This window comes from Rhea pennata, chromosome Z (assembly GCF_028389875.1).
Source record: "Rhea pennata isolate bPtePen1 chromosome Z, bPtePen1.pri, whole genome shotgun sequence".
NCBI classification, from domain to species: Eukaryota; Metazoa; Chordata; class Aves; order Rheiformes; family Rheidae; genus Rhea; species Rhea pennata.
The window spans coordinates 49,808,384-49,821,847 of NC_084702.1; the positions used below are offsets into that span (position 1 = coordinate 49,808,384).

At 37.7% G+C, this 13,464-nt stretch overlaps 1 protein-coding gene across 1 annotated transcript in view; it reads right to left on the reverse strand.

Annotated features, from left to right (window-relative positions):
- The window catches only part of ADGRV1 (adhesion G protein-coupled receptor V1), a 260,321-nt gene that overhangs the window by 4,892 nt on the left and 241,965 nt on the right, over positions 1-13,464 (reverse strand). The window contains exons 89-90 of the mRNA XM_062599728.1: positions 5,530-5,721; positions 3,689-3,866 (exon numbers count right to left, since the gene is read on the reverse strand). Coding sequence (XP_062455712.1) covers positions 3,689-3,866; positions 5,530-5,721 — 370 coding nt within the window. The remainder of the gene's footprint in view (positions 1-3,688; positions 3,867-5,529; positions 5,722-13,464) is intronic.

Sequence of the window (13,464 nt, forward strand, 5' to 3'; positions counted from 1 at the left end):
AGCCAAGGGCTAAGTGCATAGTTCTATGACATTTCTTTAGCAATATAGCTAAGTGTGCCAATGCATCTATTTGTGGATTGGCACTGCAAGTTTTAATTTACCAAACTGATGCAAGTTTAGGAAAAAAATGTGCTGTGCAGGCTTGACTTTTTTTTAATCTGCATTGTTCATCCAGTTTACAGCGTGGGCCTAGCCATGTGTGCATTAATATCACTGAGAGTGGCAAAATCCAAGGGTGGGGCGTTAGGACAGGAATGAGATTTTAGCTTTGCTGACAGCAAAACATATCTGCGAATTATACCCTCATTTGTACTGATCCTGGCTGCCAGATTAAGCCTTGGGGCTACAGACCATGAACATAAATTCAAGTAACCCTCAGACTGCTCCAAACTACATTAGCACAAAGGACAGATGAAGTGTAAAAAGGCATGAAGACATTTCTGCATATTCTTCTGCTAATTAGTGTTGATCCTCAGCCAACCTCTAGAATAGGAGCTAATGTTTTAACATAGCTAAGACTGAGTTTGGTTATAGATTGACAATTTTAGGGAATGACAAAGAATGAAAGTTTCTGTTTCTGGTTACCAGAGGTAAAACTCAAGCAGTAATAGAACAAGCTTTCCTGTTTTACCACTATAACCTAAAGCTATACAATACCTCTCAGTTTAGAAGGTGATAAAAACAGCTAATGTAGTGCAAAGTACCTTCTACCTGCTCTCTCAGGAGCTGAGATGAAAGAAATCTCTATCTACCGAAACAAAATCTGGTCTAAAAAGGTTGAGAAGCACTACATAAAGTAAAGGACTAAGAGAGTCCCCTAAAGTGAAGGCAGCAAGAGACATCTCAACTGTCATACATTTCGGCCCATTTAGAAGAAGGGCTGCTGTGGTTTTGGTTGCTGACTCCCAGTGCTTTATTTGAGCTGAGACTGGTTCTCCTCACCTGATGAGCTGGACAAAGGCATCAGACTGACATGGTGGAGTGGAGTGGCAAGGGGAGAGAGACAGGAGATGGGGAGAAGGAGAGAGAGCGGAAGAGGAAGAACTCTCTAACCTGAGTTGTTGTGGTTTCAAATGAGTACAAATACCCATGCAAGAGAGCAAGAAGAAATGTGCAGCCAGGAGGGATGAGGAGACAGCCTCCTTACAGTGGCTGCTAGCTTAACTGTACCATAAGATCCAATTCAGACTACAGTTCAGTGAACACTTAAACAGCAAAAGCCTGTACTGTACAAAAAAAATCCTTCTTTCTACTACCTTTTGCCACTTTAATTGCTTCCATGCAGTTCCCTCCCCTGTACTACCAGAGGCACTTTGATTCCTTGGAAATGCACTGCACTGAATTGGAAAGCAGGTATGGCTCAAAAAAACATCCAGCTATTTTTTTTATTTATTTATTTTTAGCAAAAAGCACTTTTTTTTTTCTCATTTGAAGCATTTGTTGAGCTGCAGCCTGGATCTAAGGCAGTAAAATAATAAACATTTACTTTGATGGTTAAAGCTCCTCTAGCCACAGTACCCGCTTCTTAAGTCTGGCTTGTTCAAACATATTTGGGACTGGAACCAGACAGTTCCACCAGTTTGGCTTTGAAATAATCCTTTCTCCTCCTGTAACATTGTTGAGGGCACACTTTGGGCACAAGAATAAACACCGGGGTAAACACACAGGTGATGCATGAGCCAGTAATACAAACAAAAATGTTTTTCTCAAACTGAGCCCTGAGGTGTCTGCTTTAAACCTTATTTATCCAAAAGGCTTATAAGAATAAATTATTAATAAATAAATAAAAAGGACATTCACATAGAATTCAGGTGAAAAAAGTTGGTTTCAGACCTGCTTCCTTTAGAAGGATGAAGACAAACTTAACTAAGGATGGAACTTGAAGATTTACAAAAAATTGTTAAATGGTAATCAGGTTGTGTTGAATTTTATTAACCATGAGGTTTAACTGTTACTGTTACCTGCTAGATTGATCTTCATGATTTAAGGCTTAGCCTTCCACACACTGCTTAGTGTTTGCTGCAGTGAATAGGCCAACTGGTATCAACTGAGCTGCTTAAGACAGGAAACACTATGTTTGATGAAGGGAGTGTTAAATATGAATAGCTTCATATCTTATTAAAAATCTTCTGAAATATCTGGTTTCCTTTAAAATATTCACAAAGTGGAAAATGAAAGATAAAGTAACAGCTACACACTTGGGTACTTAAAAAAGGGTTTGCAAACCTAAGTTTATGCATCCAGGTTTGCAAGTTTTGCCCAAAATCTTTAACAGTTTATTACATAGGAGCAGACTGCAAACAAAGTATATGTAGGCTGCAAAATATCCAGGTAAAGCAATAGGAGAATACAAATTTTGTGACAATGTGTATAAAAAATCATATTTTTCAGCACTAGGCCAGTTATTTATTATCTAATTGTATGTGTAATTAAAAGAGCTTTGTGAAATGTAAGATGTGCTAAGAAATAAAGTATCATGAATAAAACTACTCCTCAATTAGCAAAATTCTCAGTCTTCCACCTAGTTTGACCTTTTCCAGTGGTATCACTGAAGGGAACATAACTCCTGAAATTCGCAGTAAGCTGTCTGAGCACTTAACCTGCTAATTTAGTCAATATCTCCATGATGTCTCCTTGAAAGCTCCCTGATATTCCAAAAGATCAAGCAAATGGCCTCCAGTCATATGCCTAAGTACCTTACCAAGTACTGTACCCTTTGTATTCGCCCCAGTGCCTAGGGCAGTGGTCCTGGGTTAGCATGTGCCAGATCTTACCAGGTGACATTCTTTTACCATTGTCATTTCTTATCAGACACGTCCATATTTACCTATCTTTGAATCAGGTTTCACCTCATTTCTTCTGCCTAAAGCCCTGCCTGGCTATCGATTTATATTATCATTTCTATCATCATTTCAATGACCTAAGGTTTTGCTCCGGGTGGTGGTGGGACCATAGATGAACAATACTTAACTAAAAACCCTGAGGGCAAAGACTAGGATTTTGAAGACTTGAACTCTAAGGCCATTGAGAGGAATCTGATTACAAATGATTTGTTCTACAAGTGTAGTTTGTGTAGGCACCTAGAGTGGCCTCCTTCCCTTGTGCTCTCCAGCAGATTTGTGAGCTAATCACAGTTGTCTGTTGTGCTTGGGCAGAAGTTCGTCTAGTTTATCTTTCTAGGGTAGACAATTTTTCAGGCCTAAAGTATATCTAGCATGGAGATATATAAATATTTTGTCCTACACTTATCAGGGGCATCAGTATTTATGAAATTATGCTATTTCTCACAAATACATATAATAAAGATACAACATACATACCATATGTATGCATTTAAAAAGGAAGGAACAGGAGATCAGATCACCAATGTCTTGGTGGAGGCAGTAAGTTAGCTATTTAAGTATTCATGGAAAAATATTCAAGCTTCCAATCTGTTAGTAGTTTCTGTAGGTCTGTTTATCATCATGATTCAAACAGTATTTTTGTATACTATTTCTCTTTGTTATTTTAGATAGTCTGCACAGTATTTTTAGTTCATGGTACATCATAGTACAAGGCAAAACAATTTTGATTTAGATTTTCACTGGTAGTTAGATTACATTAACAGCATCTAAATCTCATGGAATGGTGACACCATTAGAATGAAGAACACAGCAATCTTCAAGAAACAAGAAGAAATGTCACTTACCAGTCTTTAAAGCAAATATTAGGTCATCAAATTCCTGTGATTCCTCATCAGCAACCAATGAGCTATTACTAAATCCTCCAGAAGGATGGAAAACATTGCCATTTTGCGGACTCTGCATAAAGGCAGCACTAGCTTGACTGGCAGGCTGCAAGGATGCCCTCTCCCAGTCTGCCGGCACCTTTAAGAGGTTCAAAAAGGCACAGAAATGCAGTAATCAAAACTACAGTATAAAAATATTTTCCGTCACTGTTTAAGATTTTATCTTGAAATAACAAATTAGAACCTATGACCAGAGCTGGAATCAAAATCAGGGTATTTGGAGTCAAGTATTCTGTGACTTTGCTAGTGAACTAGGTAGCCTAATTAAAAAAAAAAAAAAAAAAAAAGAGAGAGAGAGAGAGACTAGAGTTTGATTACAAGTCATTTAACCTTGTGTTTATTATGCATGGCCTAGCAGGCTCCAGAAGTGAACAACATTTCTCTATTTCTGAATATTGGCCTCTAGTATGGAGAAGCTTAAATTAAAGCACTGAAAGGTTCCAGTCAAAATATCCCTTCTCACTCTTCTCTTATCGCTGCCACTTCCTTTACTGGACCCTGCTTCTCCCTTCTATAACCACTAACAATAATTACTTTTCTGTCCATCATATGATCTGCTGCTGGCAGCCCGCTCTTTCCAAGTTTACCAACACAGTCTTTTAAAGTAAGTTATCAGACTTTGAATGTGCTGGTGCACAGCCCAGTAATTTTGATATTATCTTTGCTAATTACCTCTGCCACTTAATTTTAATGTGGAGCTGAATGAAAGACAGAATTTCAGTTCATGAAAAAAAGGATTTTTTTGAAAATCTATTTCCTCACTAATTATGATGAAAAGTCAAAATACTGAACTCTAAAAGATTTTACTTTAGGACAATCAAAATAGATCCTTTTTTTTTTTTTCTCTCTCTCTCTCTCATTGATCATCCATGGTTCTGAGTGCAGGATTGTGAACACCTGCGACCTGGAGCTGAGAAGCCATGCTGTCCAGTAAACTGGGGAGTCAGACACCACCTGAAGCAAGAAGATGAGAAGCCTAAGAAATTCAACAGTCTGCCAGGGGACAGCTGAGAAGCATTAGCATCCAGACAAATCCACGGTCAAGCAGATAGAGAAATGGGCAAAATAGCTGGCAGGTGAGTGGGAAACCAGGCTATCTGATTTCCATCAAAAATATTACTACAACTCACTTGTTCCATAGAAATATTTCAATCAAATTAAATCAGTATTTTTGCTAGAAAAGCTGTTCAACTGGATTTTTTTTTCAGCTAGCTCTATCAACATGCATATGTACACAGAAGCAAAAGTGACCTTGGTTCACTGTAGGCAATTAAAAAGAAATAGTAGCAGCATTCCAGTTCCAGCAATGAAGAGATTGAAAATCATCTCCAAAAGTTTGCAGAAATTTCACACAGGCTGACTCTGGAAAATTAGAGACTTAAAACTCATCCAAGACCTACAGCAAGCTGAAAGAATTAACTTGACATTTTAATTTCTAATTAGCTGCTTTTGATAACACTGTAACCAACATCTATAATAAACTGAAGACCAAAGTTGAAAAGGTGAAATTCTCTAGATTGAATATTACCAGGGAATTGCAAGTCCCAAGAACATTACCATGGCTAAGGAAAACAATTTCTATGGTGAATAGAAATGTTTCAAAAAAAAAAAAAAGAAAAGAAAAAAGACCAGTAGTAATTAGCAAATGGTCATCTTATTCCTTTGTATTAAACTTCTATATTACCACTTAAATCTCCTGTACATTTTTAATACGCAAGGTAATGAGGATAGAACATTATTACCTCTTCCATAGCACTGATCAGGTTCTGAGTGGATTTGCTGATCTCTCCACCTGCAGGCGGCAAACCACTGCCATGTGTGAAAAAAGCAGATCCAGCTGTTGTATGTCCATTCATGTCTACAGTATAACTTGCTTTCACAGGACAACAAAGTTGATTGTGTAGGATAAAATATACCACAAAGACATAAAGACCCTAAAATACAAGGACAGAAAAAGAACATCGGTATTTGAAATGAAGGCATCTTTGATTGCATTTGGAGTCGTCATGGCAAGGTCCTGTATGCTGTAGCAGATGGCTCTCCTCACAACAACAATCAGTGCTTCATAGAGTTGCACTGAATTTTTCTGGATAATAAAGGAAGATGTCAGTGTCAATAAGAGATCTGGAAATTAAAAGTAAGCTCATATCCTAAGGCCTCCAGCAAAACATAATCCCTCCCCCTAAAAGAATAGTAATTAAAAATGATTATTTGGTCAAACCCACATAGTTTCAAAGCAAAGCCAGGTTCACAACAACAACAAAACGAACTCAGGTTTCACAGCTGTCATGATAGTGAAAATGCAGGTTATGGACTGCTTTTACAGTAGAAGCTGGCAACTGGCCCCTAACCACAATTTTGCATTGTCTTACTGACCAGCTGGCTGCTCTCCACATTCTTGCCCCAGCTTCAGTCTCATGCAAACTCCATTGCTGCCGTCACAGATACCAAGTTGTAGTTATAAATCAGATTCTCTATGAGATCCACTTACTCAACAGTCTTTCATTTGTGATTACTACAAAGACTCTACTGTATGTCTCTGCAATTCTTCTTTAAAACTTGCTAATTTTAACCTTTAGACTTAGCCAAAAAACGTATTATAACTACATCTTTTGTTTGCACAGAAACAGTGATTGAACTTCTGAATACGAAATCTGACTTTCTCTTTTTGATCCCATTCTTAAATTGCACAAATACTAAAGTAAAATAATCATTTTCAATTAGTCAATCAACTAATTCAATAATTAACAAAGACAGGGTTAACCAAGAGATTACAGAAAGAAGACTTCAGGATTCTTCCTCATTACTGCAGTACAACTAAATTTGCCTTGTTTTTATAGTTCCTATTGTCCTCAAGACTCTCAAAACCAATTATGCTAAATAGAAGAATTTATTGGAAATGTACCAATCAGCACAAAAGTAATAACTGGGATTATAAATAGTAAGGATTTTCACCTATTTATATTGGAGAACTCCAAATGGAAGCAACTTTGAACGTACATTGAGAATGGAAACACCCAAGCTATATATTCATTCCCACATATACAAAACAGATAACATAAAATAACACTTTATGACCCAGAGATTCATAATTTTTAAGGACAAAACTATATGATAAAATGATCTATAATAACAGTTTGATCTGAAGAGACACATAACAAGTTAATGCGATTCAATGAGATTTCAATCTGAGCTGGTCAAATGGTATAGAAATAACCTCCTATAACATCCTATAAAGTTCTACAACTACATAGCTCTATGTGTTTTCTTTTTTCACAGCAAACTGAAAAATAAAAATGTTAAAATTTTAAAAGAACATCTTCCCACTTTTCCAGATTATTATTTTTTTTAGCATGAAGATCCAGAGCACTGCGACACTTACAAAGGAAACTTTGTGATATCTGTAAATACATTCCAAAAAACTGAAATACATGTGCACTTAAGAAACACTAAAAAGGAATGAAAATATCCTTTCATTCTATAAACAAACCCAAGAACTCTCGTGTAGGTCAAGCACAATGGGACCAGCAATGGATTTTTTTTTAATGTAAGTTATTTAATGGATACAAAAAGGGATAACGATCCTAAGACGAATGGATAACAGTGACACTACAGAATTCAGAGCAGCCTCTGGCATTCCAGTCTCTAAGGAACTAGTCATAAAAGTTGTACATATGTTTTAAGTGGGTTTGTAGTTTTCAAGCAAACCCATAAACTGAAAACAACTAACACTCCGCACTTTTGTCTTTCTGAACCACAGGGACATAAAGCTCATATAGAAGGCCCATGTTATGTCAGACCCTTGTATATGGCCCTGAGCATGGACAATCTTCCAAAAGAAACAAAGATGGAATAGCCTGCCACAATTATCTCTTCAACTAGAGTCCAGTATCTGGCAACCAAAAGAGAAAAGGGCTGTTATATTAGGGAATAGATACTTGATCACACAGCCCCAGGGGCATGCTTAGACATGCCCTCCACTCAAGAAATCCCAAAGAGACAGGTGTATGGTTGCTACGGTTAGCCTGAGCCGTAGTCTTAGTTCTTTTTGTGACTGTATTTTTATTCTACAGTAATTAAAATCATAGTTATACCTGAAGATACCTGATGTAGAACTAAGGCCCGCTGTAGTAAGTCCATTGTAATAAATGAAGAAAACTAGAACAGCACTACCTTCCAAACAAAGTCCCTCAGAATTAAGATATGCTCAAATAAGTAAGTGAAGGATAAAGCATAAAATATATGCATCAGTAAGCAGTTTCAGTGGATGTTGTAACTGATGGCTATTGACTAGTGACCTTGTTTAATTTTCAGTGTTTCGAGACAGTGCTATTTCTGAGGAACTACTATTATAACAGAGCCACAGAAAGACATTTTGACAGCCAAATCACCCTTGCCTAAGTTCCTTCCTGCTGCCACTACTCCTGGCTCACTGTTGTGCAGATACAGACCCTTTCCTGGGTAGCAGGAGAGAGTGTTGGTTAGATACATTTGTTGCCAACTGGTACCTCCCACTTCACTCTTGCCACAGCCCTCAGTTCATTCATCTAGGCTCAGAGAGAGACTCACTAGATTTGAGCTGTATAGTTCAAATTGTAAACTGACCTTTTCGGTTTCATACTAATACAATCTTGATACAGGAGCTAGCAGCAATGATAAAATAATTTGTCAGTTACCCATAAAACACATTTTCCAGTCAAAGATACTTAGACTTTATCTTAGCAGGCCAAACCTAGTAACGAACACCAAAGACACGAGTTCGAGGGATGAAGGAATCTGCATAGTGTGATCTTTTGAGACTTCCCAAGCAGCCTCAGCAGTTGTTAATATTGGCGGCTGAGAAGGAATTTCAGTCTGTGCAATTCAGAGATACTGATGCATACTGGTGATGAGACTGTTCCTCTGGGTCTTTCCATAATGAGCAAATTGACTCAGGGAGGTTATTTCACTTTCTTAAGGATGCAAGAAAAGTCACTGACTGAGTTAGCTAAGAGAAACAAACATTCTGAGTTTACTTCTCCCATTCTTGTAAAATATTACAGCACTATCTTCCAAACATAAATTTATGAAACTGTTTCAATTATATCTAAAAAAACCAACACTCCTAAGCAGGTTACATCAGTTACACAGGAACTGTATTGTTGGGTAAGAGACTACTTGCTTAGCTGGAGAAGGGGTGGATCCTTCTTTGACACATACTCCTACTGAGATCTAGGGGGTCAAGAGTATATGCTCTGTAGGGATGAGGGATGAGTTGCTATGTGCCATCATTACTGTGTTAAGTATACAAAAAGTGTTATTATCTTATTTAGACTACTCTATGCTTCTATTAGAAACCACTGCAATTGCATTTTGAGATATCAAAACAAGGCAGATGGCTCTGCCTAAACAATGCTGAGTTTCCAACAATCATAAACACTATGATGCCATGGATCAAGACCAAATATTGTATTGATCTGTGCTTATTTTAGCACTAGCAGCTATTGGATTGTTTACTTTGAAAGAGCACAGGAAGTACGCATACACCCAGGTTGTGTCAGTGAACCACAACTTTCACAGTCTCATGGTTTTTTTTCAAAAGCACCAGTTTGAGAATCAAAATAGCTTTCACTACACCTGAAACTCATAATGTTCTTTTCACTTATTTCCTTAATGCTGTGAAAACAGTCTTAAAATAGTATAAAATAAGGCTGTTAGCATGGTAATATATGTTTCACTATGTTTATCATGAATGGGTTTGGCTATGTTGACACCATTGTCTTTTAAGCCAGCCTGTAGAACGTAGCTACTCATGCTTTAGTGGATACCAGAAATTGCTATTCCATTCAATACTTTTACAGGTACATGAGCACAGTTCTTGCTAAGCTGGACCATGTACGAAATACAGAGAACAGTCTATTTCTGTTCATAGGCCTACCAGACATACAGGATGTTCAGAAAAGAAACCTAAATACTACAAAGGGATCAAAGGAAGTAGATATACATGGCCTTTGAATAATAGCAGCACAGATAATGGTATTTCTATTAAAAGTTTAAAAATGTGTGATAGATATTAATTCCTTACTCTTGAAAAGACTTAATTCTACAGCTTTCATGCAAAAAATACAAGTCTGCCTAGTACCAGTACCCTCTGATGTTGCATACAAATTCAGAGCCATTGTCCTCATCTCACAAATGTGCAGGGTGGCCAAAAGAAGCTATTTGGTCTTGGAGTGAAATGAGTGATGATTGCTACTCTGCAAAGCCTGACCCAGGGATTCTGGAAGAAGATAGAACAATTAAGCTAAAGAACTAGGGCTTTAGAGGATTTATCTGCAATACTAAATAACTTCTGTGGTTTGGGCCCACAGGACTACTTACAAAGCACTTAATCCCACATTATTTACAGTTACATTATGATAGTAGTATTAATACTGTTACTAATGTTACAGCAAAAGATAAGAGGGAAAAAATGTTACTAATATGTCTCCCCTGGAGAAAGAGAAGAGTAGTACTTCAAGCAGGCAAGTAGGCTGTCAAAAAGGTGGAAGGACAGACAGCTTAAAATCCCTCTCAAACATATGTGGTGGTTGCCTGAAAAATGTGTGTAAGCTACTGTCAGTAATGGCTGCTATTTATTTTACTGGCATGTGCTGATAGAAGACAAGTCAGCTTTTGTTGTATCATCACAGCAAGTTGATTTGTGCTTCTGTTTATCCATCATATCTCTCCTTTACACTGTTATATCAGGGAAAAAACTCATCCAGAGTAAAACAGAGCTACAACTGAAGGAATTCTCACATGGCAAAGTGTCCACTGGGGATGTGGGGGGCAGGTTTAGCTCAGTTGGTTAGAGCATGGTGCTGCTAATGCCAAGGTCGCAGATTCAGTCCCCGTATGGGCTATGCTGAGGGTTCAACTAGATGATCTCCAGAGGTCCCTTCCAACCTTACCATTCTATGGTTCATTCTACGACCTTTTCAGCCAGTGCATTGGGAACAGCCTTGATGCTGCTCTAGATTATGCCAGACACCTCACCAACCTCTACCTTGGACTTTCCACGGATAAATCATGCTTGAGCAACCCACTTGCTTTTTATGATGTAATGACTAGTCCAGACTAAACATGAGTAAACAGTGTGTCCTGGCAATGGTGAAAGCTAATGACATATATACTGGGCTGTATTACAGGAGCTTAGCCAGTACATCAACCGGAATCATCCCCCTTTACTCAGCAGTTGTTAGACTACACCTGGAATACCGGGTCTGGTTTGGGTTTCCCAGTAAGACGTTTATAAACTTGACCATGTCAAGTGAAGAGCTATCAAGATGGTCAGGGGCTGAGGCGCTCACCCAGTGAGGACAGGCGGAGGGAACATGGCTTGTTCAGCATGCAGAAGGTTTGAGGGGAGTTAATAACCCTAACGGCTAGTAGTCTTTTAACATCTAAGGGGCGGTTACCAGGAAGACAGAGGTGCATTGCAGAAGAATGAGAGATATTGGTTCTAAACTGAAACAGAGGAGGTTCCAAATGGGTATAAGGAAAACATTTTACTGTGAGGATAATTAAGCAGTAGGTTACCCTGTGAAAGAAGCTGTGAAAATTGTGTTCTTGGAGAACAAAGCCCTAAGCAAATTAGTCTGAACTCAGTGTTGAAAGTGCTTTGAGCAGAAGGTTGGAAGAGATGACTTCGTGAGGTTCCTGCTAACCTGAATGATTCTGAAAATTTGTAGAAGCCATAGAACTCAAAATACTGCAAAACCAAGAGTTACTTTTATTCACCGCATTAGATCTTGCACAAAGCATGGTAGAGACAAATTTAAAGGTCAAGGCCACAGGCTTATGGCTTCTGACTGCTGTGTCTGCAAACATATCTGAAAATACTACCAGTTCTTGCTTCTGGTTTTAAACTAAAAAGCATATTATGGCATGACAAAATGTAATTTTGCTGTGTGGTCTTACTGGTAAGTGTTACTCTGTTTCAATATGGTCAATAGTTCTGCAGATTCTCCTGAACAATCAGCAATGATACTCCATAATTTTAATAACTGATAATTTTGGGGCTGTAGTTTTAAGCTTTTTACTTTCTTTAGAGGAAGAAGAGAGGTTATTCTGCTACCTTTTATAATTTATGAGAGGGTTTTTGTGCATGTATGAGTGTGAGAGGAATGCTCATATATAACAGCTTGAGATATGCCAGTTCTAATTTATTTATTTTAAATTACTGAAGCTTTGAAACGCAAAGACATAGCTGCAGGAAGCTAATAAATGAAAGAAAAACTTCTGTAGCTGTCAACAAAAGGACAGAAAACATTTTCTACTTTCATGAGGTCAGAGGCAAGTCTGGTGGACTGATCCACATTTGGCACTTGTATTCCTTCTCTCTCTTCATCCTCTAATTCTGCATGTTCTAAGTCCCTGTGCTGCCAATGCTAAGTCTGTGTAAGTTTGGTAACTGAGAAAACTCTGCTAATAGTAATGAAAAAGGATACAACAGATTGTAGGCCATCAACAAACCACTTTTTTTTTTTACCTCTTTTTTTCCTCACTGAGAAGCAAGATAGCTACTGTCTTCCATAATTTTAAATTGGTTGTGTAAGATAAAAGACTTTTATTGCTCTAATGAAAACAAACATATCAACACAGTAGCTATTTCTTTAGTAAGATATATCACACTTCTAACACATATATTTTCAGCTGAGGCAGATATACTCTGTGCTGAAACTGAAAAAAATTCTGCTTTTTCCAAAGAGAAGTGGATTCAAATAATGTCATTTTAAGATCCTCCATAGGCCTATTTTCAAACCCATCTATTTTAGGGGAATGGCGTTTCTATTTATAAAATAGAAAAAAATATATATCTGTGCAGGACTTCTGGTAAAGAATTGTCATTTTGAGCAGTTCCTCAACCTGTTTCAGGGTATTTATGAGCACTAACAAAAATTCAATGCACAGTATAGGTGCATCCTTTAGCTCATACTTTCATGAGGAAAATTTCATTTGATAACTATTATTCATGTGACTATACAATTAAAACATGTCTTTTCAAAAGAAGGTATTGTAAAGTGAAATCCAGGCTTGTAAGGGAAGATGGTATCTTTTGTTAGAGCAGATAAGGGCCTCTATATCCAGAACTGGCTCATTTTTTCTAACTATATATATCCTTAGATCACTATGGCTACAACATGACTATTATTTTTAAAGTTACACATTTGTTGGTGTCAGTTGGTTTAAAAAAAAATAAAAAAAAAAGATAACAAGAAATCACATAAACAGATGTCTCTTCCAACACAAGGGTAGCATTGTCATCATTCAGATCAGCTCTTTGAGATTAGCTGCCTGTAGTCACTGTAGAGGCAATTTTGCATGATGGTTTATGTCTTGGTTAGTTTCACTTGAGCATTCCAGTTTTACTGAGGTCAGATTTTATCTTGCTCCCTAGCTGGACTTTGCTAACTTACTCGTGGCAACTCATCATAGAAAGTCTTTCACTTGTCAGTTTTATGGTCAAGTTTTTTCTCCTCTCTGCTGCTTGTGACTTCTTGGGTGGCTGTCAATAGGTATACGTGTTGTTGCCACTCCTGGTGGTAGCTTCTTGGCTGATGCTTTTCCAGCGAAATGCCTTAGTTGACTTCTGTGAACTTCCCTGGGGATTTTACTAACTCCCTGGAAGTTCTTAGGTTGTAGACTTCTGCTTT